A 27,606-nucleotide genomic window follows, 5' to 3' on the forward strand; every position below is an offset into this window, starting at 1 on the left:
TTACAGTAGAATACAACAAAAAACGTTTATTGATTGGCCGATGGTAGGCCCTACATTATATATATACATGGAGCGAAACAACACACTGGGGAAAAAGTGCATGAAATATGTAAATAAAGCCAATGTATGACTGTGTGGTGGTCTGATAAGGAATATGCTATTATTGCCATATTTAAACATCTAAAGCAAATACTTTTTCACAGATTCGACAACTCTTCAATGTTGTTTTTTGCATGGCTAGGTTTGTTGGATCTACGAACATTCCAGCAAGCATGTTGGAACATGGAATGCCAGATGAGTTGGTCATGGAGAGGGGCGTGATTTTTATTTTTAACCGTGAAAATATGAGCAGCAAATTAACGTAGGCCTTTTTGTAAATGTTAGAGACATAACCGTTCATATTTAAATAGAGAAGCTGTCCAGAGGTTGGAATTTAGGACTTGCGAGAACGTCATTCTGGGTCTTTCCTTTTCCGACTCAGCCAGATGGGCGCCTCCCGGTTAAATGAGCTTCTCTATAGAAACGGGTGGGGTATTCCCACACAGTGGAAATAACTTTCACTCACTCGATAGGCATACAAATAATAAGGCTTTGTAAACAGTATAGCACAAACGTTATTACATAGTAGGCATACGCTAAATAACGCGTTATTATAGACGTAGGCTATGCTTTAAATCCTTTTTCCTCCGACTTGCGCTCGAGTCATATACCTAGGCCTGTTATATATGGCGGAGGGCGACTTTACACGTTTACAGAATTCCTCTAAAAAGGAGGGGGTGAATTGGATTCACACCTCCCCCTTCTGAATGAGCTGAAGCTACGTCCACACTTCTCTCTCTCTCTCCATCCATAGACGGTAACCAACGGAGAAGTCATCTGTCCGTTTCTCATACTTTAACAAAACACCAAAGAACACGTTTATAATGGAGTCAATATTTGCGTTAATTTTTCTCTGTGTAACGGGAACCCATGTAAGCTGTAGCCCGGGCCCGTTAGAAGACGTGGTTATTGATCGGTATGACATTCCAAGAGTTTGTCCCAGAGAAGTGCAAACGGGAGATTTCGTCCGTTATCATTACAACGGTACCTTCACCGACGGCAAGAAGTTCGATTCAAGGTAAGCTACGACGCACGACTCGCTTGTATAGGTCTATTGACATAGTGCATCAAAGCTGAGATAGGCTATCTGATTCCTGTGCAAATAAATTCTGTGTCGGCTGGAGGACATTTTAGTTTTGTTCGTTTGACTATATGTCTCACACAGTTTGCCTGTTGCAGACGTGTCCGAGCTCGAAATTTGCAGCCTCTCTAAGCAACCATTTTGAAACTTTGTATCGAAGACCCTGCGATTCACAGATACATTGTAACTTTGCCCCCTGCGCTCTGCACTTCTGGACAGATACTTTGCAACTGCCGTGTGCGTTAATGCATCCCCGAACGAGGCCTATGTGGCGCTCCCCACAATATCGTTCAATGGTGTTTACTATTGCGACATGCCACGCACACTCAATGCAGACGAACAGCTGAATTCAGTTGGTTTGACAGGCTAGGCCTAGGCGACATCTTAAAATTTATTATTTAGGCCTATTTAGTTATTTTATGATGGCCTACTTTTGTATTTTGATCATTACTTATTTCATTCTTTGCACATAACCCATTCAGATATGTTTAGATACATGGTTTACAACCAGTTAACATTAATATAATAATAGGAATAGAATAACTTTACTAGACCCAGCCAACCATTGAAATAAGTATAATATGTGCACTCTTGAGGAATGTCACTTCTTTTCTCTCTCCCCCTCTCTTCTACCCATCCCCCCTCTTCAGTCATGAACGTGGTGCACCCTTCAGTGGCCAGGTGGGACTGGGGCGTCTCATCACTGGTCTGGACAGGGGAGTTCAGGGCATGTGTGTCAATGAGCGCCGAAAAGTTACCGTCCCCCCACACCTTGCCTATGGAAGCATAGGAGCAGGTAACAACTCATTTCATTCACGTATATGACCTGTACAGTTTACATGGGGCCTGGCGCCAGGTAGTGTGCCCTGTACAAACTAAATTCCACAAATAGTTATCCTCTGATGTTGGCCCCAGTCGTATATTCCAGTGGCACACGATGATTTCCCAACCTGTCTCTTCTAGGTGATGTGATCCCTGCCGACACTGTGTTGGTGTTTGATGTGGTTCTGCTCGACATCTGGAACACGGAAGACAAGGTCCAGACACGCACCCTCAGCAAACCTGAGAGCTGCAAGCGCCTCGTGGAGGCTACTGACTTCATCCGTTATCACTACAACGGCACACTGCTGAACGGCGTGCCCTTCGACTCCAGGTGAGGTCCATATCTACTCTGGAAAACCTGTCATGCTGTATGTGTGTGTGCGTGTGTTAACCCGTTCTGTCCATGTCTCTTTCAGCCACTCTAGGAACGGCACCTATGACACGTACGTGGGCATGGGCTACCTCATTAAGGGCATGGACGAGGGTCTGATCGGCATGTGCGTGGGAGAGACACGCACCATCATCATCCCACCCTTCCTGGCCTATGAGGAGAAGGGATATGGTAACTACTAGTAACCACTGTTTATAACCCCTAGCCTATGAGCTATGTTGAAGATTACAAGGTTAAGACAACAGGGTTCTAATTTCCCATAACTCAGCATTTGCTAGTTAGCAACGGCTCTAGTAGTTATCAATTGCTGGTCCCATGAATTAGTTTCTTTTCGAAAGCTTCCGCATGGAATTATTACATTGTCTTTTTTAACCTATGATGAGAAGGGATATGGTAACTACTAGTAACCACTGTTTATAATCCCTAGCCTATGATGAGAAGGGATATGGTAACTACAAGTAACCACTGTTTATAATCCCTAGCCTATGATGAGAAGGGATATGGAAACTACAAGTAACCACTGTTTATAATCCCTAGCCTATGAGAAGAAGGGATTTGGTAAACACTATTTATAACCCCTAGTCTGGACCCTTAACAGCTGATAAACACAGGACATGTATAGTAGGCTACATAGAGTTTAGAGTCTAGAAATGTTTATTCAAGTGTCACTCCACAACAACAGTTGACAAGACATATTACAGATGAAAAACTACGTTGTGGACCTCCCCCTCTGAGGAAGTAAGATTTGCATTGGGCTGTGTACAGACAATATAATTGACTCTAAACACCCCTTCTCCTCTTCCAGGCACCGTGATTCCATCCCAGGCCTCCCTGGTGTTTGAGGTCTTCATGATTGACCTGTTCAACCCTAAGGATGACATCGCCGTGGTGGTCAAGGAGGTGCCTAAGACCTGCACCCGTAAAACCGTGGTGGGAGACTACATCCGTTACCACTACAACGGCACCTTCCAGGACGGCTCTGGCTTTGACACCAGGTGGGAACGTGTTTAATACATCGGTCAAACCAAGACTTGTGTGAGTCAATAGTGAGTGTAAAGACTGACTCTAATTTGCATCTGCTATGTTTCCTCCTCCTGCAGCTACCAGCGTAACAGCACATACAACACCTACATTGGCATGGGCTATGTGATCCAGGGCATGGACAAGGCCCTCCAGGGGTTGTGTATTGGAGAGAAGAGGCGTGTCATCCTTCCTCCTCACATGGCCTATGGGGAGAAGGGAACTGGTGAGTATGTGGCTCTGTGACATTGGCCAAAGGTTTTGGGGTGGGAGGAGTCAAGAGTTGCATTTACACATTACTGTCCAGTGCCCACGATGAGTCATGTCCCTATTCAAATTCCTTTCTTCTTCTTTTTTTCCTCCCCCACTCTAGGAGACATCATCCCTGGCTCGGCCGTGCTGGTCTTCGACATCCACGTTATCGACTTCCACAACCCTAAGGACCTCATTGAGATCAAGGTGACCAGCAAGCCCAAGACGTGCAACCTGACCAGTGAGGTGGACGACCTGATCCAGTACCGTTACAACTGCTCCCTGATGGACGGCACCCTGCTCTACTCCTCGTGAGTAGGAGCGCCTCCTGTCCATCGCACCGCCATACTGCAACGCCACACTGCAACGCCTGATCCAGTCATGTAATCTAATCACCCCTGGCTACTTGTCTGACTGATATCACTAGGCCTCCACGCCAACAGACAGGAAGACTTATCAGCTACTTATGTTGTGTAGAAATGAAAATATATGATACAAAATATAACCAAGATATAGAAACCAGCCATATCTATAACTATATACTGTATCTTATATATTATATACATCTTAATGTAGAAAGTATAGGGCCTCATACTTAATTCCTACTGACTGATAGCACGTTGGAGCATCGGCGGGGCCTCGATCAATATCTCCCTCCTCTTCCAGGGACCACTATGAGAATGCCCCCATCACCACCCTGGGAGCCAGCAAAGTGATTGAGGGTCTGGACGAGGGCCTGAGGGGCATGTGTGTGGGAGAGAAGAGAGTGGTGATCGTCCCACCCCATCTGGGACATGGAGAAAATGGAGGTGAGTGAACGAACTAGTCGTGATCACTTTCATCTTGAAACCCAGAACCAAGTCCTGCGTGGAGATATCTTGCATCTGGACGTGACATTATTCTGACACTGTCTCAATGTCTCTCATCATGCTCTGCCCTCCATGTCCCTGCAGCCAAGGGCGTTCCCAGCAGTGCCGTGCTGCACTTTGAGCTGGAGCTGTTGGACCTGCAGAAGGGAGTGCCTGACGGCTACATGTTTGTGTGGCTGGGAGACAGCCCAGATCCCCTGTTCCCTGCCATGGACCTCAACAAAGATCTGTCTGTCCCTCTGGAGGAGGTAAGATAACACACACCAGACATTTAGCATGATTCATCAATCAAAGTCAGGATTCACCCAATACATTCTGCCCTGTGCTTGGTAAGGCGCTGGTGCTGGTAGCATCCTTGTGTAGGTCAGGACAACAAGTCAGGTGATCATCTAAACCTGCAATTATTCTTCAAGTGATGTAGCTCTTGAAAGGACAACTCTCATATTTCTCTCTGCTCTCCCTAGTTCACAGCCTTCATAAACATCCAGGTGGCGGAGGGCACAGGTCGCCTGAGGCCAGGGATGGATGCTGGCGGCATCATCAAGGACATGTTCAACAACCAGGACCGCAACAGGGATGGCAAGATAGTGGCTGAGGAGCTCAAACTGAAGGTGGAGGAGGATTCTGACAAGGCCAGACATGAGGAGTTGTGAGGGGGTACAGTCGAGCCGGGCGGAAGGGTGCGGGGACGGAGAGAGACACAACAGACTGACAGACAGAATCTATGCAATTAGGGGGTTACTAACTAGCGAAGCTCTTAAATACATTTTATTATGTAGAAAACACAGGAGGTTGGTGGCATCTTACTTGAGGACAGGCTCGTGGTTGTGGCTGGAACGGACTAAGTTCAATGGTATCAAACACGTGGTTTGATGCCATTCCATTTGCTCCGTTCCAGCCGGTATTATGAGCCGTTCTCCCCTCAGCAGCCTCCACTGGTTGAATATAACCCAAAATGTTCCATACTTATTTAAACGAAGGACTACTTCCATGTGTTGTAAATTGCCTTATGAAAATGTGGTTCATCTGTACTTTTTTATAAATAATTTATTCAGCAGGCTCATTATGTTTCAAAAAATGTTTGACTCAGACACATTTTGCTAAAAGCACTTTCATTGAACTACCTTGTCAGCCATTTGGGATGGTCCTTCTTCCCAGGATGCAATGCAGTTGGCTTCAAAATGGCTGACAGGAATAAATAGCTGTCTCCCACTCCTCCCCTTCTTCCCAGATATGAAAATGATTTTAAGACTGTAGGTTGTATATTTTAAGAGTGGATATTTTGTGCAATACAAGATTTTGTAAGTGCCTTGCATTGTAGAACATACATCACAAAAAACATCTGTTTTTCTAATAAAAAAACGATAAAAAATGCATTGCTTCCTGTGTTTGGGATCCATGTTCATCGTCTATGGATTGTGTAGGCTGGGAATAACATTAGTATAGAGTTCCCTGGGAATGGCATCACTGGTGATTACAAAATTGGATTTGGGCATGTTTTACAAAAAGGAAATAGACCTAGATGAAATGAAACAAGGTTTCAGTGGCCACATTTTATTTACAGATGTGGAAAGGTTATCCTGTTATGCCTACATATCTCATACAGGTGAAACATACAATCTAGTGATGTAGCGAACACACTGTCCCCTCAGTAACACACATCACAAGACAAATGTATGACCTGATTCTTGCGTACTGTACCAGTGACATCGCCATTTAATATGAATGGATTTCCACTTCAAATCTTTAAACATGTAACTGGGTGAAAATGTTAAACTATAATTTGGCAAAACATACTAATAATAGCAATAGAATCAGATGCCATTGCTATACCAAGAACTAAAAACCTCTGTTATGTTGCAATGAAATGTTTTGCCATCATACAAAAAATGAAAAGTATTAAATATTCAGATGTTCTTCACCATAGACCGAATAGGTCAACCATTACTTTCACAGGACTCGAAAAAGGCAACTATTGGCCTCTAAAAGATAAAAGATAATCAAAACCACGCTGTTTTACATAAAGTGATGGCATTTCAGAGAAAATACAAACACGCCAAATATTCAAGTGCTCATGTACTTTCAATGTATTAAGGCTGAAGCTGGATGGATTCTTTGAGACCAGCATGGAGTGATACTGTAAATGTCGATATACAGTGGGGGAGAACAAGTATTTGATACACTGCCGATTTTGCAGGTTTTCCTACTTACAAAGCATGTAGAGGTCTGTAATTTTTATCATAGGTACACTTCAACTGTGAGAGACGGAATCTAAAACAAAAATCCAGAAAATCACATTGTATGATTTTTAGTAATTAATTAGCATTTTATTGCATGACATAAGTATTTGATCACCTACCAACCAGTAAGAATTCCAGCTCTCACAGACCTGTTAGTTTTTCTTTAAGAAGCCTTCCTGTTCTCCACTCATTACCTGTATTAACTGCACCTGTTTGAACTCATTACCTGTATAAAAGACACCTGTCCACACACTCAATCAAATAGACTCTAACCTCTCCACAATGGCCAAGACCAGAGAGCTGTGTAAGGACATCAGGGATAAAATTGTAGACCTGCACAAGGCTGGGATGGGCTACAGGACAATCAGCTTGGTGAGAAGGCAACAACTGTTGGTGCAATTATTAGAAAATGGAAGAAGTTCAAGATGACGGTCAATCACCCTCGGTCTGGGGCTCCATGCAAGATCTCACCTCGTGGGGCATCAATGATCATGAGGAAGGTGAGGGATCAGCCCAGAACTACACGGCAGGACCTGGTCAATGACCTGAAAAGAGCTGGGACCACAGTCTCAAAGAAAACCATTAGTAACACACTACGCCGTCATGGATTAAAATCCTGCAGCGCACGCAAGGTCCCCCTGCTCAAGCCAGCGCATGTCCAGGCCCGTCTGAAGTTTGCCAATGACCATCTGGATGATCCAGAGGAGGAATGGGAGAGAAGGTCATGTGGTCTGATGAGACAAAAATATAGCTTTTTGGTCTAAACTCCACTCGCCGTGTTTGGAGGAAGAAGAAGGATGAGTACAACCCCAAGAACACCATCCCAACAGTGAAGCATGGAGGTGGAAACATACTTCTTTGGGGATGCTTTTCTGCAAAGGGGACAGGACGACTGCACCATATTAAGGGGAGGATGGATGGGGCCATGTATCGCGAGATCTTGGCCAACAACCTCCTTCCCTCAGTAAGAGCATTGAAGATGGGTCGTGGCTGGGTCTTCCAGCATGACCTGAAACACACAGCCAGGGCAACTAAGGAGTGGCTCCGTAAGAAGCATCTCAAGGTCCTGGAGTGGCCTAGCCAGTCTCCAGACCTGAATCCAATAGAAAATCTTTGAAGGGAGCTGAAAGTCCGTATTGACCAGCGACAGCCCCGAAACCTGAAGGATCTGGAGAAGGTCTGTATGGAGGAGTGGGCCAAAATCCCTGCTGCAGTGTGTGCAAACCTGGTCAAGAACTACAGGAAATGTATGATCTCTGTAATTGCAAACAAAGGTTTCTGTACCAAATATTAAATTCTGATTTTCTGATGTATCAAATACTTATGTCATGCAATAAAATGCAAATGAATGACTTAAAAATCATACAATGTGATTTTCTGGATTTTTGTTTTAGATTCCGTCTCTCACAGTTGAAGTGTACCTATGATAAAAAATTACAGACCTCTACATGCTTTGTAAGTAGGAAAACCTGCAAAATCGGCAGTGTATCAAATACTTGTTCTCCCCACTGTATATTCACATGGCTCGAATTACTATTACTTTGACCACATGGTGGCACTGTGGCGCCAAAAAAGTCCATGCAAAATGTAGCCACGCACACAACCCTATGCCATAATACCGTGGCACAGTATCATCAGATTCCATACTGATGATATCCACATAAAACAGTAGTCTTTTATTATATATATATTATATATTATATTTATTCTATTAAGAGCTGAAAGTAAATACGTGCCTAACAGGAACATCCTTTACTGTAATCATTCTCATAGAATAGACACTTTTCAAGAAAAGGGAGAGAACAAAGATGGCATATAGTGTATAGAACACTAAGATAAAACACTGACGTTTCAAACGGACATGGTAAAAGTAAAGTTAGATTGCCCTTTATCCTGTCATCTTTCCCTTTATATCACAAAGATATGTCCCACATGACAAACAAACCGTAATCTAGATCCATACAACAGCACCCACATCCATACATACAGTACCAGTCAAAGGTTTGGACACACCTACTCATTCCATTGTGTTTCTTTATTTATTTATTTACTATTTTCTACATTGTAGAATAGTGAAGACATCAAAACTATGAAATAACACATATGGAATCATGTATTAAGCAAATCAAAATATATTTTATATTTGAGATTCTTCAAAGTAGCCACCCTTTGCCTTGATGACAGCTTTGCACACTCTTGGCATTCTCTCAACCAGCTTCATGAGGTAGTCACCTGGAATGCATGTCAATTAACAGGTGTGCTTTGTTAAAAGTTAATTTGTGGAATTTCTTTCCTTAATGCATTTGAGCCAATCAGTTGTTATGTGACAAGTTAAGGGTGGTATACAAAAGATAGACCATATTATGGCAAGAACAGCTCAAATAAGCAAAGAGAAATGACAATCCATTATTGTTTTAAAATATGAAGGTCAGTCAATGCGGAAAATTTCAAGAACTTTGAAAGTTTCTTCAAATGCAATCACAAAAACCATCAAGCACTATGATGAAACTGGCTCTCATGAGGACCGCCACAGAAAAGGAAGACCCAGAGTTACCTCTGCTGCAGAGGATAAGTTCATTAGAGATAACTGCACCTCACAAATTGCAGCCCAAATAAATACTTCCCAGAGTTCAAGTAACAGACACATCTCAACATCAACTGCATGAATCAGGAGGAGACTGCATGGCGGAATTGCTGCAAAGATACACTACTAAACGACACCAATAAGAAGAAGAGATTTGCTTTGGACCAAAAACACGAGCAATGGACATTAGACTGGTGGAAATCTGTCCTTTGGTCTGATGAGTCCAAAGTTGAGATTCTTGGTTCCAACCACTGTGTCTTTGTGAGACACAGAGTAGGTGAACAGATGATCTCTGCATGTGTGGTTCCCACCGTGAAGCATGGAGGAGGTGGTGTGATGGTGTTTTGCTGGTGACACTGTCTGTGATTTATTTAGAATTCAAGGGACACTTAACCAGCATGGCTACCACAGCATTCTGCAGCGATACGCCATCCCATCTGGTTTGCGCTTAGTGGGACTATCATTTATTTTTCAACAGGACAATGACCCAACACACCTCCAGGCTGTGTAAGGGCTATTTGACCAAGAAGGAGAGTGAAGGAGTGCTGCATCAGATGACCTGGCCTCCACAATCACCCAACCTCAACCCAATTTAGATGATTTGGAATGAGTTGGACCGCAGAGTAAAGGAAAAGCAGCCAACAAGTACTCAGCATATGTGGAACTCCTTCAAGACTGTTGGAAAAGCATTCCAGGTGAAGCTGGTTGAGAGAATGCCAAGAGTGTGCAAAGCTGTCATCAAGGCAAAGGGTGGCTGGTTTGAAGAATCTAAAATCTAAAATATTTGTTTAACACTTTTTTGGTTACTACATGATTCCATACGTGTTATTTCATAGTTTTGATGTCTTCACTATTATTCAAAAAATGTAGAAAATAGTAAAAATAAAGAAAAACCCTGGAATGTGTAGGTGTGTCCAAACTTTTGACTGGTACTGTATATTCCTCATATGTAGACAGGGCATACATATCACCAGTCACGTTTCTCTCCCCACGAACCCAACCCATTTACCAGATGGGGAAGTCACCTAGTTTTCCTGTCCCATTTCAGTTGGACTATTGACGGTTCGTAAACAATTGAGAATGTGACAGTAGGGTTGTCGAGTAAATCAAATCAAATTTTAGGACTATAACGGATGTTGCTCTCAAGTTGTAAGTGTTCAACAAGGACTCAACTGGAGGAGCGTGGAAGGACGACTCCAAAACACAGTCTGAGACCCATCCCAGAGGCCCACACAAACAGCCATTGGAGCTTTAGTAAAAGACAAACCAAAAACAATACCATTCTGACTTGGCTCATGGTATCTGACTACGGGCACTTCCTGAGCAAGAGCTTGCTAAACCAGTACGACATACTTCCTGTAGCTTCGGAAGGCTCGTTACTGATTGGCCAGTGAGATGAATTTCATGGTCAGGTCACTTGGTGCTGGTGAGGTGGAGCAGCAGGGCGTTCAGCACTTCCATGGTCTCATCCTTCACCAGCACGATGTCATAAGCATTCAGGTAGGACGTCTTCCTCTCCTCCACCTGAGAAAGATCACGCAGAGGGGGAACGGTTAGCGAGCGGTCAATGTCCAACGACATTTAAACAGTGCTTGAACAAGCTGACTGTGCATTAAAACAAGCACTCAATTGCCTTAAAACAATCAAACTTCGGAGTCAAAATAAAAACGTTACTTCTTGCATGGTTGAGGGTTTATTCGGGTGGGAGAGAGAGAGAGCTTTGGTGTACGTGCAGCCAGTACTACCGTACCTTGTCGTTGAGGAAGCCGATCTTGAGGATGTTCTCCATGCTGTGCACCCCATCAGCCATGGTCAGGTCCCCTAGAGAGTCTCCCACCAGCAGGACATTGTGGCGTGACTTGAGCTCCTGGAAGTGGCCCGTGTTCAGCAGAGCTCCCTCCCTCTTGTTATAGATGTGAATCAGCTCCCCTTTGAACGCCTTCAGCACTCCCTGAGAACGAGGGACACCAATGGGTTAAATCCTCATTCAAACCACTAACCTTTCACCCGGTCTTTGCGTGGTCACCAGCGTAGGAAAAGCGCATTTAATGCAACGAAACAAAGTGTTTTCACGACAACCCCCTCTCCCTAGTCAATCCCATAGAGGCTACCTGTATTGTATGTACTGTGGTTTGTGTGTCAGCGATAGCCTACTCACAGTCTCATCAAAGTCCATGTAGTTGGAGAAGACCTTGACGTTGGGGTGAAAGACACCGGCCTGGCGGATCACCTCCTCCAGCACGTCTCCTACCCCAGCAGAGAAGATGAGCAGAGGGATGTTGTGCTCCTGCAGGTGGTCAAAGAACAGCTGGTAGCCCTCCCTGGGAAGACAGCAGCATAGAGAGCGCTGTAATCACTACCATTACAGTCATTCTCCTGGTCGTCATTAACATTATTGACTTGATAAGGCTTCATCATTTGGTACCATACTATGCTATCGAAGACTTTACGCTACTAAACAGCCATAATTGTGGTTTGGCAACAGTAGCAGGGTCTTCTCACCTGAGCATAGCATCGGACTCTTTCACCACATCCCGCAGCAGGTCTTTCCTGATGCGCTGCTGCACCAGAAGAGTATGGGCTTTAGTCCACCTATGGGATGCACGGCACAAGGGGACTCGTTAACCCTATCAGTCCCGAGACCCCAGCAAAAATCCTCTTTTCATTTATCCTACTTTCATTTATCTGCATGTCCAGCGCTCATATTTAGCCTCACAATGAAGTGCTTCACCATTTTGTTTTCAGGACAACCAGGGCTACAAGTAGAACACAGAACAACTTGACATAAACAGTGGCATTCGTGAGTTTTATTGACACGTGTCAAAAAGAAAAGGTCTGCTGAAGCCAAAAACCTGATATGAATGCTGTACAGAAATAGCTTGCTCAGTGGGGAATAAATCTCCAAACGGTCAACGACAACTGCTTGGAGTTGTGAGCTATGTGAGCTTAATACAGTATTGTAGACACTATGTCCGAGGATTTCCTACGATCTTCTATGTAGAAGAACCCCTTACATTCTAACGACTCCTGTGCAGCTTGTAAGCGTCACAGAGCAAAACGTGTGTGTTCGTGAGTGTCTCAGCTTTTCACACAGACTAATGGTTGGATGCAGAAGAATAAGACGAATCCGATTGGTACAACCCAGAAATCTGTAGCTTAAACATACAATGTTTAAAAGGGGTTCGAAGTCAAAAACTCGGCAGTATTACAGTGGGACTCATTGGGTAAATGAGACTGCAGGGGGGTGCCTATGTCTGATGTAGAACAGAGGGTATTGGTCAGTTTGACAGCAAAGTGATGCGTTCCTGGTCTAGAAGGGCAGTGATTGGCTCAGAGAGCTGTGACTCACCACTCCACCATGAGGGGCAGCTTCTCCTCCGCTGTCAGTTTGGAATCGATCTCTATGGGGTAATATGTGTTGAGCAGGTCCTTCAGCTGAACGGAGGGAAAATGGACAACACTCAGAAAGGGAAAAACTGGCTAGTACGCATCTAGAAAAGACACGCGTTATTTTTCACTCATGTAAGCAGTGAATCTTGTGTCATAGTTTTTCTAATCTACACAACTTTATCTGCCAAATCAGAAGAAGTTCTGTGCTCTAGTTGTTTTTCTCATGACATTTGAAATATACCTGTGCTTTGCACTCCTCACTGATGAGCTTGCTGTTGTCCAGGATATCTATAAAAAGAATACTGATGCAATCATCATCATTCTCATGGGCTTGTAGAAAAAAACATCAGTGACAAGACATGGACCCCTTAACTCTACGTACACATTAGTATCTTCTCCGTACAATCTATCCCAGCTTTTGTACTTACTGTGACTGGTAGGGCACCGCTTCCCATTGTAGGAAAACCGTGTGAGGGTCATGTCAAAGTCTGAAATCACCTGAAAAAGCAAGAGACATTGTCAGCATATTATCAAGCAAACCTCTCAGGATGGAACTAGGAGAATACATCGAAACACGTGGGTGTGGTACCCATAGGATGACATATACAATCCTAATTGAATAGGATCTCTGTGGTGGTACCTGCATCTTGCTGGTGCCAGCCTTCTGCATGGCCTTGATGATCTCCTCCACCCTCTGAGGGTCCCTCATTAACACTGAGGGACTGGACAGCTCTGGGATCTATGGAGGAGGGAGACAAGTAGTGAGGAGAGAGAAAAACAGAAGAGATAAATATTACAGCACTACATTTTTACATTTTAGCAGACACTCCTATCTAGAGTGACATACAGGAGCAAATAAGCTTAAATATCTTGCTCAATGGCACATTTTTTCACAGATTTTCCACCTCTGTGGTTCGAACCAGCAACCTTTCGATTACTGACCCGACGCTCTTAAACCACTAGGCTACCTGCCGCCCCTAAACACTTCTGTGACGATAAACCCTCATATTCACTGAAGGCCACTGTGCTTGCTACTGTTTACAGCATTTACCATATACAGACCACAGAATAAAGTGATTTCCCAGCAGCCTAGCTTTGGGACACAACATCGGTAGTCTTGTGTATTGGTTGGACCAATAACGTTACATCGCAGACTCCTGATGTTGTGTCCCAAAGCTAACAGCAGTCCAGCTGATACATGTTACAATACCGTACTGTGGAGCTGTAGCCTACCTCTTCGCATGTCATCCCCTCATATGCAGCTGTCGTCACAGTTAGGACATTGAATTAATGGAATCTTACACTAGGGTAAACTAACACCCCAATCACATACTTAACAAGCATTTTCCTTTTTGGGATTGTAATGTTATGTCACATAGCTAACAATAGGCATAGCCATTCTACTCGGAGAAATTAGGCAGCTAACTTAGTTTGTAATAACTAACGTTACGTTTGATAGCTAGCTAGCCATCAGTCATTCGTTCAGTGGCAATCAGGAAAATAAAGAACACGTACCATTTTTCTAGAGAGATGTTGTTTAATTCAAGAAAAGTTCAAAGAGCCAAACGATGGATCTAGCTAGAAATGCAATCAATAAGTTATATAGCTAGCTAGTTAGCTATGCTGCAATAACAAGTCTACACTGAGGGCGCGCTTTTACTTGCATAAATTGAGGAAGTAAGTGTGTGCGTTTAACATCTTCCCCAGTAACACAAAAGCAGTATTAAATGTTCCTAATATAATTTATGTTCTGATAGAGCAGAAGAAAGTATTATGGCAAATTGTATGCTTCTATGTATTCTTAATTCACGATTTCCCTCTCACTACATCTGAAATGGACTATATTTAATCAAATGTATTATGTAGTGTCAAATATTAGTGTTAAATGACTGTTACACATTCACTGTACGATCAGTAGGCATATCAGTCAGATAGATCAAATTAAACACAAACTTTTTATGACAAGTGAGGCTGATGCTCTGATTCCATTTGCTCATCGCTGTGATGTAATAATGAACAATTCTGGAACATAATATAAGTGGAACATTCACAATTCACAATCCTTAGATGAACACAGCTGCTGTAGTAAACCAGCTAAATGTCGAAGCTGAAGAGCTAGCAAAACCCCATCAAATATAGCAAGGAATGAATGAACTGGAAGAGACAGCCACCTCCACCAAATTTCAAAGATGCAGCATGGAGAGGAAAATGAGTGCTGTGACCTGTACAATCTTTAACGAGTTACGTCTGGAGGGAAAACTCTGTGATGTGGTCATCAAGGTCAATGGCATCGAGTTCAATGCCCACAAGAACATCCTTTGTGGATGCAGCTCATACTTCCGGTGAGTAGCTTCCCTTGGTTGGGATAGGTTGGGTTGGGATGTGCTGGCCAGACGACATTCCCATTCTGGCATCACTTGACTTTGAATGAAAATGCGAGAACATCGTAGATTTAGGGTATCTCTGGCTTGGTCCAACTCTCTGTAATTATTAGTTACTTTTGGGGAATCCTGAGGATCTTTGTTCAATAGCAATGCTGTATTGAGAAGAATATTGAGACCTTGATGATGTTTCTCTGTGTTATTATACCCCTGACCCTTGACCCACAGTGCTCTCTTCACAAGTGGCTGGAACAACATTGAGAAGCGGGTCTACAGCATTCCTGGTGTGAACCCAGACATGATGCGCCTGATCATCGAGTATGCCTACACACGTTCCGTGCCTGTGACTGCGGAGAATGTAGAACCGCTCCTGGCGGCTGCAGACCAGTTCTGCATCCTGGGGATCGTGAGAGCCTGCTGCGACTATCTGGAGGCCCAGCTCTGTCTGCAGAACTGCATCGGCATCTGCAAGTTTGCAGACTTCTACTCCTGCCCTGATCTGCGCCGCCGGGCCTACCTTTTCATCCTGCACCACTTTGAGATGGTGCGTTTCTCGGAGGAGTTCAAGGAGCTCTCTCTGGCACAGCTCTGTGACATCATCGAGAAGGACAACCTGAATGTGAAGCAGGAGGATGTTGTGTTTGAGGCGGTCCTACGCTGGATCAACCACTCGCCTCAGGACCGCAAGGCCCACGTCTCTGTGCTGCTGCCCAAGGTGAGAGGTGAACAATAGTGTCAATGTCTTACTGTTGGATAACTTTTGTAAGTTTGGGTGTCTTGCTAGTCAACTGCTAACCACACATCTGTCTGTCTGTGTCTGTGTGCTTAGGTCCGCATGGCCTTGATGACAGCCGACTACTTCATGAACAACGTGAAGAACAATACCCTGGTGAAGGACAATGATGACTGCAAGCCTATCATCATCAGTGCCCTGAAGGCCATGTACGACCTGAACATGAACGGGCACTCCAACACTGACTTCCGCAACCCTCTGACCCGCCCACGCCTGCCTTATGCCATCCTATTGGCCATCGGTGGCTGGAGTGGTGGCAGCCCCACCAATGGCATTGAGGCGTATGATTCGCGGGCTGACCAGTGGGTGAATGTGACCCAGGAGGAGAGCCCTCGAGCCTACCATGGAGCTGTTTACCTCAATGGCTTTGTCTACTGTGTGGGTGGCTTTGACAGCGTTGACTACTTTAACAGTGTACGTAAGTTCAACCCCGTCACACGGACCTGGCACCAGGTGGCCCCCATGCACTCGCGGCGCTGCTACGTCAGTGTGGCGGTGCTGGATGGCTGTATCTATGCCATAGGTGGCTTTGATGGATACGTACGACTGAACACCGCTGAGTGCTATGAGCCTGAGACTAACCAGTGGACCCTGATTGCACCCATGCATGAGCAGAGGAGTGATGCCAGCGCTACCACACTACATGGCAAGGTGAGCGGAACAGAGGGACCTGGGAGAGAACTTCATGATGGATAATGGCTTTTGATAATAAAATGCTGGCATGATCTTTTCTCTAGGTGTACATCTGCGGTGGCTTCAATGGGAATGAGTGCTTGTTCACAGCAGAGAGCTACAGCCCCCAGACCAACCAGTGGACTCTGACCGCCCCCATGAGAAGCAGGCGCAGCGGTGTGGGGGTCATCGCCTATGCGGAGCAAGTCTATGCGGTGAGCAGAACATTCATATGCAGTACACGCACAATGCATTTCAACGCCTTATTCAGTAAGAGCTGAAAGTTAAGAAATATTTGACTCAAGTTTCCTCTGTCCTCCCCCAGGTGGGCGGCTTCGATGGGGCTAACCGCCTGCGTAACGCTGAGGCCTACAACCCGCTGACCAACACATGGCGCACAGTGCCCACCATGTTCAACCCGCGCAGCAACTTTGGCATCGAGGTGGTGGACGACCTCCTGTTCGTGGTGGGGGGCTTCAACGGCTTCACCACTACCTTCAACGTGGAGTGCTATGACGAGAAAACAGAGGAGTGGTACGACGCCCACGACATGGGCATCTTCCGCAGTGCCCTCAGCTGCTGCGTGGTGCACGGGCTGCCCAACGTGGCCCAGTACGCAGCCCCCCGGGACTCCCTCCAGTCCCCCCGGGAAGAGCTCAAGCTCTCCTCTTCCAACAGCATCATGTCTGTGTGACGCCCCCTCGCCCCTATCCCCCACCATTACCCCTTCCTGCCCACCGTATCCCACCTACCACTGGCATTTACCATACACAAATAAATCCACTACTGTATGTCCCAGAAGAAATCCCATATGCATATATAAATTTATATATTTCTTATTGCATCTGCAAGGGTGATTGTACTATTATTTTCTGACTGTGTTAGTAGAAGGGAAGATTGACTGTACTGAATGTGTTACTGTAATTGGCTCATGCCCAATGACTCTGTGCATAGTACAGTTTGATGTCCACGTGTATGTATGTAGCTTAGTTCCATAGAAAATGATAGAGGCCTCTAGTGGCCAAAAGACTGTTTTAGCATTGGCAGCAACATTGAGGGCTTCCAACATTTTGATGTTGTCAACTGGGTGGGACTTCCAACTTTATTGGCTGATCCCTCATGGTCATCAGGAGGGATCAGCCAATTGTGAAGAAGAAAATGGATTACTTCAAAATGGAGATTGCCTCAATGACACTGCCAATGCTCTCACAGATGCCATAATGGGAACTATATAGGGATGCTTTCTCTATCATTCTCTATGCTTTGTAAATAGAGTTGTTTATAGAGCTAGTCTTGAAAACTGACCAATAATATTGGCCAAAATGACATTCAGAATTTAGATAACCCCTCACACAAGATAGATGGGAAACCAAGGTTATATAAAAAAAAATGACATTTTAATTGCAAATGATGACATCAGCAATAAAAAAAAAATTCATCCAATATATTGACAATGCCAGACTGCCACATGCAAAGCAAAATATATATTGCCGACATATGTCAATAATATTATTTCAAATGCTATGCAAGAGAAACAAAACTGAGGAAATACACTTGCATTGCATTCTCAAAATCATAGTGCTTTATGTTATAAATTAGCTTCAGAAATAGTGCTTATAACAATCAATGAACTCTTGAACTCAATGGCAACACATTCACCTTGATATGGTCATTCCGCTCAGTAACATAAGGATACCCTCTAGTCTATACCAGTGGTTCACAACCTTTTTTGGTTACCGTACCACCAACTGAAATTTGCTCTGCCCGGAATACCCCTCCCTCATGTACATTTTACCACTAACTCTATGGACTCAGTCTTTTCAAGTACCCACTGTGGATAGGCCAAGTACCCCCCAGGGGTCTTAGTTCCCCTGGTTGGGAACCACTGGTCTATACATCTGACTGTCTTTGGAGGGTGAGGAGAACATGTAACAATGTGGCCGGATCTCTCAGATGAACCCCTGAATAAGCCTGAGGTACAGCAACAGGGCTCCCTCACACTTCACATTCATTTTCGATTACTAAGCAAATCACTGCAGTGTACATATTTTCTCACATGGGAACAGAATAGATTATTGGCTGGAGTTGGATTAAATTATAGATTAAAAGAAAAAATAAGAAATAAGAAAAATTGGCCAAATATGACAGGTAAACACACTCGGACATAAATATTACTAACTGATTAGCGGTAGACAAGTGCACTACTAGGCATGCTTTTCACCAGCTTTGCCAAGCATTCTTACCCTACTCAAGACACACACGTTATCAAGTCCTCCACCGGAACTACACCCCTCCAGCCATTAAACTCAATAAAACCAATGCAGACAAAATAAGAGAAACATTCACAAACTCCCACCTAAGTCCTTCTACACAATGTTTCCTACCAACAGGAATGTGACGAGCAGAAGACTGAAAAATAATTCAATGGTTGATGGAATTTCAAAATGATCAATGGAATGTTACCATGTTAAGACTGTTTCCTTAAGGGGCCTCCCGAGTGGTGCTGTGGTCTAAGGCACTGCATCGCAGTGCTAGCCGTGCCACTAGAGATTCTGGGTTCGAGTCCAGGCTCTGTCGCAAGTTGTCCACTCTTGGACCGTAGATCTGATAATAAATATGAATGAGACTATTCTCCTTTCATTCATGTTGAGCTACTGTATCAAAATTATAATAACAAGAAGCAGAGCCATTCAGAAGAAGCTAATATAAAGCACACCAAAGCCATCAGGCATTGGTAAGGGTTTGGTCCGACTGACTGGTAGGGCCAGCATGACACCAGGATCGTAATACTTTTTCCATGGAAAAAATGAAAACACTGCTGCATGTAAAATAGTGTGTGCTATAGCCTGGAAAAATAAACGTGACTCCGGATGAAAACATGAAATGTTTGTTTTCCTGAAGAAGTTAAATCTGCTCCGTGTTACGTTCACTTGCCACGACACTTAACGAGTATCGCGATACTGGTATTGTCCCGACCCTACAGCTGGACAGAGTGTGTGTATGTAAGTGTGTGTGTCTGTGATATTTGCATGGAGAGACTGTCACGTGTCCTGATGGAATGTCATGGAGAGCGACTGACTTCACGAAGCACATTGGATTGGAGGAATGTAGATTCTGCCGTACTTAAGTGTCACATTGCCTACATCATATAAGCATAAAAAGGGGGACACAAAATATTTATATATAATAAAAGTATACATATACAACTATATACTATATGCATGTATAAAAAGACAAACATCACCTGTGCCTGACGTACATACGTAGTGTAGTCCGATGTTGGTCACTGTACAACACTCTATTCACATTTGTAACATTCAGCCTGTCCTCCCCACATAGACAAACACCTGGTCAGAGTCACATCACTCCCACACCTCCCAGCCTTGAACACCACAGTCACTACTAACACCAATATCTCAACCTGATGATCTGGCACAGAGTTCTCTTGACAAAGAACCAGCATGAGAGCAACACAGGAGCCACTGCTCCAGCAGGTTATGGGTGGGGGTTGATGACGATGGCTGCCAGGGGATGTTTGGGGCTTGGAGCTAGACTGGGCTGCTCCCCCTCTGGGGCGGATGTGATGGACAGACAGGGGTTGCGATAGCTCAGCACTCGATCTGAGACTGTAGCTGCCTGCGCAGGGTGAGGGTGCGCCGGTGTAGCTGCTGCATCTGCTGCATGCGGTCCCGCTGGCGGGCCAGGTTCTGGGGCATGGGGTAGCGCTGGCAGCCGTACAGGAAGCGGTAGGGGATTCGCACGTGGCAGGCGGTGGCGCGGCAGCGCGGCTGGGGCATGGGCGGCAGCAGCATCCAGCGCTTCCTTTCGGCAGAGTAGCGGTAGGCCTCTTTGCGGTACTGCTTGTCCACGTCGTCGCTGTTCTTCCAGCCGCCGATCACAAAGACGTCCTCGTCGAAGTGGCAGATGGCGGCGCCCTCGATGCTGGTGACCTCGGGCGGCAAGCTCTCCAGGATCTCGTCTGAGATGTGGGCGCTGATCATCTGCTTGGCGGCCTCGTCCCGCACCGTGTAGCTCTTAGGGCAGCAGGAGGCCGTGTGGTAGAAGTTGGTGGGGGCCACGGCCATCTGGAACACACAGTAGTTGTCTATGAGCGGCAGGGAGTCCACGTCCTGCCACTGGCGGCTCTCTGTGTCGTAACGCGTGGTGACCGTCTTCAGCCCGTCCTCGTTGTCCGTGTCCACCGGCGTGCGCGCCGTCACGTATACGTAGCGGTCCTCCACGCTCACCGCCTTCACGTCCCGCAGGATCTTGGGCGCCGACTCCAGGTTGTGCCACTTGTCCGGCTCAGGCTCGTACACGCTCACGTCCTTGAAGCCGGGGCTGAAGTTGCCGTGGCCACCGATGCTATACAGGATGTCTTTGATACAGGTGAGACCAAAGGAGTGTTTACGTGTGGTCAGGTTGCTCACCTGTTCCCAGGTGTTGCGGTTGGGGTTATAGCGCTCCACGGTCTTGGCGAAGCCCGGTTCCATGGATCCCGCTACGTAGATGTGGGACTCTGTGGTGGCGATGGCGTGGCCATCCAGGTGGTTGTGGATGTGGGGCAGGTTAACCCAGCGGTCCTCGTAGATGAAGTAACCCACACATTCACTCAGGTAGTCACCCCCCTCCGACACCCCGCCCACCACCATGATCACGTCCATGTTCTGGCCGAAGCGCGGCTGGAAGGAGGCCATGTAGGACGACCAGAACTCCAGGTCAGCTGACTTGAGGTTCTCACAGCGGATGGCGTGGCCCTCCACGGCATCGGACACCAGGCGGAGACAGGCCTCGCTGGCCGCCACCAGTGCCTCGTTCTTCACCACGCGCGTCAGATAGGTGGGCTTAATCTGGGGTAGCCGGAGGAGACGGAACAACTCCTCAAAGTACCTCCCCCGCTGTTCTGTGTTCCTCTGGACCCACTTCACCACAGCCTCAAACAGCACCTCTTCCGCGTCCACGGTGATCTCTGCGTCAGACAGCCAGTCCCTCACCAGGTGGAAGGGCAGGGTGTAGAACTCCTCATCCTGGATGACCTTGTGGAAATTGCGTCGGATCATGTCTGCGGCCCGCAGAGCCAGCTGGTCCAGGGTGTACATGTGGGCCAGGCTGTGCACCGCCACACAGTTGGCCAGGCTCAGCTTCTTCTTCAAGAACTCCCCACAGAACTCCTTCAGATGCAGCAGCAGGAACCTGCAGGCAACACGCACAATCAATAACAGAACATGAGAAACAAACATTGGCAAGACCATTTATGACACCCATGAACTCACCACACTCAAATGCAGGTTTGACAGGTTACAGGATGGTCGGTGCTATCAGGGATCCATGGGACGTCCCGACCCTAAACCCTAATCTTGCCTAACCCTTACCAATATGCTTCAGTGACACCTCCAGTAAGCCAAAACAACATTGTTATGTCACTGAACTACATACAAATAATCAAGTACTAGCAAGTGGCGATTAAATGGATTATGTACATTAAAAGGAACAATAATTAAATTGTAAACAAACCTGTCAGCAAGCTCTAACACTTCATGTACATTGCAGGTGCTCACACGTATTTCTCCCGTGTACATGTACTGAATGACACTCTCCACCGTCTCCGGGTCTGGTCCCAATTCAGCGCTCCATTCCTTCATCTCAACCCGACCCGACAGCGACTCGGAGAACTGCCCTCCCAGTAACGGCGTGAAATAGTCCGTAGCCGCGGCCAGTACAGACCGGTGAGCGGAAAACTCACAGCTCTGAACATTCCCGGTTGCCGCCCCACTGCTGAAGGCCAGCGTCACGTCGCAGAACAATCCCTGCTTCCTCTGTTCGTTCTGCCGCCGAGACAGCTCTGTGCAGTGGGAGGAGGAGGTGAAATCCTCGGCCTCTTCCGTGTCCCCGTCCCCGACAAGGACGCTGGGCGTGCTACTACCCCGACTAGAGTCATCTGGGTTCGGGGGTGCAGCTGCCATTCTGGCGGTGGTTGTGAGAATTCGGAATTGCAGTAAACTCGTGTGGGAAAGAACACACACGCAGACACACATACATAAACTCAAAACACAGACGGAATTACTGACATGCGCAGTGGATGCAAGGCGTTACAGCTCGGCGTGTGCCGTAAAGCCCCTCCCACTCACTTGTGGCTGACAGGAGAAGCTTTTGTGCTTCTTCAACCTCAGCTTTCTCTGCCGAAGCAGGGTATCATCAATTCACCTTCTCTGAGTGGGTGTCTTTGAATGACCTGAATGGAAGCTACACATGGATGTTTCCATTCATTTCATGTGCTGGATGTTGTTTCATATAAGGGCAAGGTCAATACATAGTCCCACTGTTACATAAGTGAGTAGAATCCCTTTCCCATGAATGTACAGAAATGACACCCCCAGAGCATAGAACAGGTGGACTGAGGTCTGAAGAATAAGCTCTATAGTCGTCTAGTAGACCCTCGAAGATAGCGCCTAATAGGCCACTACGTCCTCTGTTGTTATTGGATATGATATCATAAATGTATCCGTTTTAAAACCAATGATTTCATAAACTGATGGATGGAGCATGACACAGTGAAACAATTCAAATTATAGCACATTTATTTTATGATCCGCGACACCGGAAGAACCAGACAGAGCTGTGTTCCAATGGGTCATCTTTAATATACTCAGTCACAACGTTCTGAAAATATATTACAACACATCTCTACAGAGGCACGTTCAGTTCACTAATCACATTAGGTCAAACAAATTGTGTTGACATGACAACACAAATAGTACGGGCAGATACATCTTACGAGAAATAGCCGGTCACAATGGAGCTAGTAACGTTCAGATAAATAATGCTGCATTCTATGGTACCTTTGCCATACTGGACACCGTCCTGTTTGGGACACAGGATGAGCTTTTCACTGTATTTACAGCCGAATGTGCTTGGTCAGCTGCATATCTTACGGTTTAAACAACCGTTTCATGGGCATTTACAGTACATCAAAAATGTACGCTAATACTATCTATTACATTTATTTAGTCGGCTGTTAAAACATCTATACATAAATAAAGTTATAATATATATAACTGTAAAGCAGTAGCTAGTATTATTGCGCTACGGCTCACCCCTGATAGAAAGCGTATGATTTTAATATGGCACCGACACACTTCAGAAAGAGAACTGCACAGCGACACACGGGAAGTCTGTGATACATAGACACATGCTTGGTTTACGGAGAGATGAAAGTGGGAGATACAGTCTCATCAACGTACTTCACTGTAGGCATAGGTATAGTATAGAAGTTGTAGTAGTAGTATTGGCAGTAAATAGGAAGACGATCATCTGTATTCCTACTGGTAATCTTGGGAAGAGATTTGCATTAACTGCACTCCCACACTATTAAGGGTCAACCAATGAATGAGCTTCTTTTCACACTCTCTGCAGCTTGCTTGATCTCTCACGCAGACTCAGACACACCGTAAGAGAGCGGCTTCACAGTTTTGCAGGCCTTGCTATTATTAACTGGGTTGCAGCATGTTTGATCAGCCAACTGATTTTTTAAAAACTGAAACTGTATTAATTTAAAAAGGGTTGTCCTTATTAGTGTTGCAAAACCACATCTATAATAATATCAGTCCTCATTGTTGCTCTCCCACCACTTGGGGCTGACAGAACACAGTACAGGTGGGGGTGGAAGTTAGGGTGCGGTGGTGGGGTAACTGGGGGGAGGGGAGGGGGGGGTCCATGGCCTGGTTTCCGTGGTTACATGGACATGTGTTCGGGGAGAACGTAGGAGATGTCGTCCCAAGGGTGACGGTACAGACCCTGTTTCAGCCTCTTTTGATCCAGGTAGTGTCCTGAGGGAGAAGTAGAAACGTAGGTAAGGTTCCAATTTGAGCAATATCATATTGCGTATCCTCCGCTCCTTACACCATAGCCGGTTTCCTATGACCATTTCTAGGGGTCAAACTCATCAGGGTCATGACCCCTGACCCCCAACTCACCGATGAAGCCCATGCTCCGCCCCAGGACAAAGATTCCATTCAGCGCTCCGATCTCCACAAACTCATCAGCCTCGTCCCTGAGGGGGAAGACAAACACCAGGGGGCAATGGTGAGTTGATGCAACACTGAACGTATGCTAAGGGCAACAAAGGGACAGCCGGATGACCCAGACACAGTAGTATAGTTACATTGTATAGAATGTAATTGACTGGAGTTAAATAGCATAGGATTTACCGTGTAAATCCACCACAGTTCCTGAGCAGGTCTACAAAGGCTACTCCGATGAAACCGTCCACATTCAGGATCAGGTTGGGTTTCTGAAACCGCAGCAGAGAGGAGAAGACATGGTTTAGAACAGATGATCTCAGTGGGGTGATCGAGGGTGCAGGAGAGGACGACAGGGTTAGTACCTTGGCAGTGGTGATCTTCTCTACATCCATGGCGTAGTCCAACAGCTGGGTGGAGGGGAAGTTCTTCTTCACAAAGTCCTTCAGGATCTTCACCCGCATGTCTGGGTTGTTGATCTGAAGCGCGCACACACACACACACACACACAGTAAAAAATATGAAAGACACATGGCATCCAAACAGAGACACAGGGACGGTGCTCACCGACTTGACTCTGTGTCCGATACCCATGATCAGGTTGCCCTCCTTCTTCATCTTATTGACAAACTCCATGGGCAGCATGCCGCTGTCAAACGCCTTGCTGAACTGCTTGGCTGCAGCATCCAGGGCCCCTCCGAACCGGTCCCCCTGGAAATCACACACACAAAAAAAAACCACTCAAAGAGACACACTTCGACTACCAAAGCTCAATTAATTAATTATTTAAAACAGAGGCATTGTCTCCGGAAGAGGCTACTCTGCTGGTTTGAGTGGACCTAAGAATGTCGAGGTTGACTTGACTATGGTCTTACGATGGTGAGCAGGCCAGAGGTGAGGCTAGAGATGAGGTCTTTGCCAGCACGGGCACAGACGATGGTGTTGTGGGCACCGGAGACGGCAGGACCATGGTCAGCAGTCACCATCAGACACATCTCAATGAACTTGGAAGCATAACTGGGTAGCCTTGGGACAAGGAGGGAGGACACAGAGACATAGAATTGGAATCAAATTCAATTATGATAGTGTATGTTTAATGTGAACAATGGCAGTATTTGTATTATTGACTGTTTCCCGGTTTCATGTTTTGGGGGACAGAAGCGTACCTCCTCTGGAACCAGAGCAGTCCCAGGGTTCCTCCCAGGCCCATCTCCGACTTGAACACCTCAGTGATGGGCATTCCGGCGTAGATGAGCTCCTGGCCCCTCTCATCACAGATACTGGTCATAAAGGAGGCTGGCTTACGGATCAGACCCAGCTCCTACAGCACAGGGATAGAGAGAGGGGGAGGGGGAGGGAGAGTCACCACACCCTCCCATTGCTCTCCATCTGTTTCAGTTTAACACATTCTGATGCGGTTCGTGACGTTTGCCTTATATGGAAGTCAATAGCATTGTCCAGAGCCAATAAGAGATCCTGATTCAGCGCTAACTCATAGCTACTGAGTTCCTATCAGACCTTGTAGTCATGGCAGATAAGATTCTAATTTTTGGTGACTTTAATATTCACATGGCAAAGTCCACAGAACCACTCCAAAAAGGCTTTCGGAGCCATCATCGACTCAGTGGGTTTTGTCCAACATGTCTCCGGACCTACTCACTGCCACAGTCATACTCTGGACCTAGTTTTGTCCCATGGAATAAATATTGTGGAGCTTAATGTTTTTCCTCATAATCCTGGACTATCAGACCACCATTTTATTACGTTTGCAATCGCAACAAACAATCTGCTCAGACCCCAACCAAGGATCATCAAAAGTCATGCTATAAATTCTTGGACAACCCAAAGATTCCTAGATGCCCTTCCAGACTCCCTCCTCCTACCCAAGGACGTCAGAGTACAAAAATCGGTTAACCACCTAACTGAGGAACTAAATTTAACCTTGCGTAATACCCTAGATGCAGTCGCACCCCTAAAAACAAAAAACATTTGTCATAAGAAACTAGCTCCCTGATATACAGAAAATACCCGAGCCCTGAAGCAAGCTTCCAGATAATTGGAACGGAAATGGCTCTACACCAAACTGGAAGTCTTCTGACAAGCTTGGAAAGACAGTACCGTGCAGTATCGAAGAGCCCTCACTGCTGCTCGATCATCCTAATTTTCCAACTTAATTGAGAAGAATAAGAACAATCCCAAATTTATTTTTGATACTATCACAAAGAGAACTAAAAAGCAGCATTCTCCAAGAGAGGATGGCTTTCACTTCAGCAGTGATAAATTCATGAACTTCTTTGACGAAAAGTTCATGATCATTAGAAAGGAAATTACGGACTTTTTAAGTCTGCCTATTTCTCCAAAGCTCAGTTGTCCTGAGTCTGCACAACACTGCCAGGACCTAAGATCAAAGGGAGACACTCAAGTTTTCTAATACTATATCTCTTGACACATTGATGAAAATAGTCTCGGCCTCTAAACCTTCAAGCTGCATACTGGACCCTATGCTTGGCCCTCCTATGTTGAACATAATAAACGTCTCCCTATCCACTGAATGTGTGCCAAACTGGTTTGTCTTCTGAAAAATCAACTGTACATGTCGGTGTTCCTCAAGGTTCCGTTTTAGGACCACTGATAGTTTCACTATATAATTTACCTCTTGGTGATGTCATTCGGAAACAATGTTAACTGTCACTGCTATGCGGACGATATACAGCTGTACATTTCGATGAAACATGGGGAAGCCCCAAAATTGCCTCCCTGGAAGCCTTTGTTTCAGACATACAGTTGAAGTCGGAAGTTTACATACACTTAGGTTGGAGTCATTAAAACTCGTTTTTTTAACAACTCCACAAATTTCTTGTTAACAATCTATAGTTTTAGCAAGTCGGTTAGGACATCTACTTTGTGCATGACACAAGTAATTTTTCCAACAATTGTTTACAGACAGATTATTTCATTTATAGTTCCCTGTATCACAATTCCAGTGGGTCAGAA

General features: G+C 45.6%; 5 protein-coding genes across 6 annotated transcripts in view; 2 read left to right on the top strand and 3 right to left on the bottom strand.

Moving 5' to 3' along the window:
* The first annotated feature begins 341 nt into the window (after positions 1 to 341).
* On the top strand, positions 342 to 5,908 carry LOC139564917 (peptidyl-prolyl cis-trans isomerase FKBP10-like). Its single transcript, XM_071384827.1, has 10 exons — positions 342 to 1,117; positions 1,831 to 1,976; positions 2,144 to 2,333; positions 2,419 to 2,564; positions 3,199 to 3,388; positions 3,494 to 3,639; positions 3,787 to 3,976; positions 4,332 to 4,474; positions 4,619 to 4,782; positions 4,999 to 5,908. Exons 1-10 carry the CDS (start codon positions 924 to 926, stop codon positions 5,185 to 5,187), a joined length of 1,698 nt encoding a protein of 565 aa, XP_071240928.1. The 5' UTR covers positions 342 to 923; the 3' UTR covers positions 5,188 to 5,908.
* A 149-nt stretch (positions 5,909 to 6,057) lies between these two features.
* LOC139564921 (cytosolic 5'-nucleotidase 3-like) lies at positions 6,058 to 14,791 on the bottom strand. Its single transcript, XM_071384830.1, has 9 exons — positions 14,264 to 14,791; positions 13,389 to 13,487; positions 13,177 to 13,246; positions 12,990 to 13,036; positions 12,708 to 12,793; positions 11,861 to 11,950; positions 11,517 to 11,679; positions 11,109 to 11,309; positions 6,058 to 10,882 (listed from the first exon to the last, which is right to left on the bottom strand). The coding sequence occupies exons 1-9, from the start codon at positions 14,264 to 14,266 to the stop codon at positions 10,772 to 10,774; spliced, it is 870 nt and encodes a 289-aa protein (XP_071240931.1). The 5' UTR covers positions 14,267 to 14,791; the 3' UTR covers positions 6,058 to 10,771.
* Positions 14,792 to 14,893: 102 nt separating this feature from the next.
* LOC139564922 (kelch-like protein 10) lies at positions 14,894 to 17,940 on the top strand. Its single transcript, XM_071384831.1, has 5 exons — positions 14,894 to 15,090; positions 15,358 to 15,844; positions 15,959 to 16,573; positions 16,660 to 16,809; positions 16,920 to 17,940. The coding sequence occupies exons 1-5, from the start codon at positions 14,894 to 14,896 to the stop codon at positions 17,286 to 17,288; spliced, it is 1,818 nt and encodes a 605-aa protein (XP_071240932.1). The 3' UTR covers positions 17,289 to 17,940.
* A 29-nt stretch (positions 17,941 to 17,969) lies between these two features.
* On the bottom strand, positions 17,970 to 22,668 carry LOC139564918 (kelch-like protein 11). Its single transcript, XM_071384828.1, has 2 exons — positions 22,109 to 22,668; positions 17,970 to 21,787 (listed from the first exon to the last, which is right to left on the bottom strand). The coding sequence occupies exons 1-2, from the start codon at positions 22,627 to 22,629 to the stop codon at positions 20,203 to 20,205; spliced, it is 2,106 nt and encodes a 701-aa protein (XP_071240929.1). The 5' UTR covers positions 22,630 to 22,668; the 3' UTR covers positions 17,970 to 20,202.
* Positions 22,669 to 23,154: 486 nt separating this feature from the next.
* Positions 23,155 to 27,606, bottom strand: part of LOC139565478 (ATP-citrate synthase) — a 29,849-nt gene continuing 25,397 nt past the window's right edge. For both annotated transcript variants that reach the window (XM_071385854.1, XM_071385855.1), the window contains 7 exons: positions 25,779 to 25,933; positions 25,488 to 25,638; positions 25,180 to 25,323; positions 24,978 to 25,091; positions 24,802 to 24,884; positions 24,568 to 24,644; positions 23,155 to 24,420 (listed from right to left, as the gene is read on the bottom strand). In XM_071385854.1, the coding sequence (XP_071241955.1) occupies positions 24,326 to 24,420; positions 24,568 to 24,644; positions 24,802 to 24,884; positions 24,978 to 25,091; positions 25,180 to 25,323; positions 25,488 to 25,638; positions 25,779 to 25,933 (819 nt within the window). In that variant the 3' untranslated portion in view covers positions 23,155 to 24,325. The remainder of the gene's footprint in view (positions 24,421 to 24,567; positions 24,645 to 24,801; positions 24,885 to 24,977; positions 25,092 to 25,179; positions 25,324 to 25,487; positions 25,639 to 25,778; positions 25,934 to 27,606) is intronic.

Source organism: Salvelinus alpinus, chromosome 36 (assembly GCF_045679555.1).
Source record: "Salvelinus alpinus chromosome 36, SLU_Salpinus.1, whole genome shotgun sequence".
NCBI lineage: Eukaryota > Metazoa > Chordata > Actinopteri > Salmoniformes > Salmonidae > Salvelinus > Salvelinus alpinus.

What these genes read in the sequence shown, in the direction of transcription:
- LOC139564922 (XM_071384831.1), top strand. Translation starts at nt 14,894, where the DNA reads ATGAATGAACTGGAAGAGACAGCCACCTCCACCAAATTTCAAAGATGC. An exon ending in GGATGCAGCTCATACTTCCG is followed by an intron (nt 15,091 to 15,357) that starts GTGAGTAGCTTC and finishes CTTGACCCACAG; the next exon opens with TGCTCTCTTCACAAGTGGCT. An exon ending in TCTCTGTGCTGCTGCCCAAG is followed by an intron (nt 15,845 to 15,958) that starts GTGAGAGGTGAA and finishes CTGTGTGCTTAG; the next exon opens with GTCCGCATGGCCTTGATGAC.
- LOC139564917 (XM_071384827.1), top strand. Translation starts at nt 924, where the DNA reads ATGGAGTCAATATTTGCGTTAATTTTTCTCTGTGTAACGGGAACCCAT. An exon ending in CTATGGGGAGAAGGGAACTG is followed by an intron (nt 3,640 to 3,786) that starts GTGAGTATGTGG and finishes CCCCCACTCTAG; the next exon opens with GAGACATCATCCCTGGCTCG. An exon ending in GGCACCCTGCTCTACTCCTC is followed by an intron (nt 3,977 to 4,331) that starts GTGAGTAGGAGC and finishes CTCCTCTTCCAG; the next exon opens with GGACCACTATGAGAATGCCC.
- LOC139564921 (XM_071384830.1), bottom strand. An exon ending in CTGGCACCAGCAAGATGCAG is followed by an intron (nt 13,247 to 13,388) that starts GTACCACCACAG and finishes TTGCTTTTTCAG; the next exon opens with GTGATTTCAGACTTTGACAT. An exon ending in GTGAGGAGTGCAAAGCACAG is followed by an intron (nt 12,794 to 12,989) that starts GTATATTTCAAA and finishes CCCTCCGTTCAG; the next exon opens with CTGAAGGACCTGCTCAACAC.
- LOC139564918 (XM_071384828.1), bottom strand. Translation starts at nt 22,629, where the DNA reads ATGTGTGTCTGCGTGTGTGTTCTTTCCCACACGAGTTTACTGCAATTC. An exon ending in GTGTTAGAGCTTGCTGACAG is followed by an intron (nt 21,788 to 22,108) that starts GTTTGTTTACAA and finishes TGTTGCCTGCAG; the next exon opens with GTTCCTGCTGCTGCATCTGA.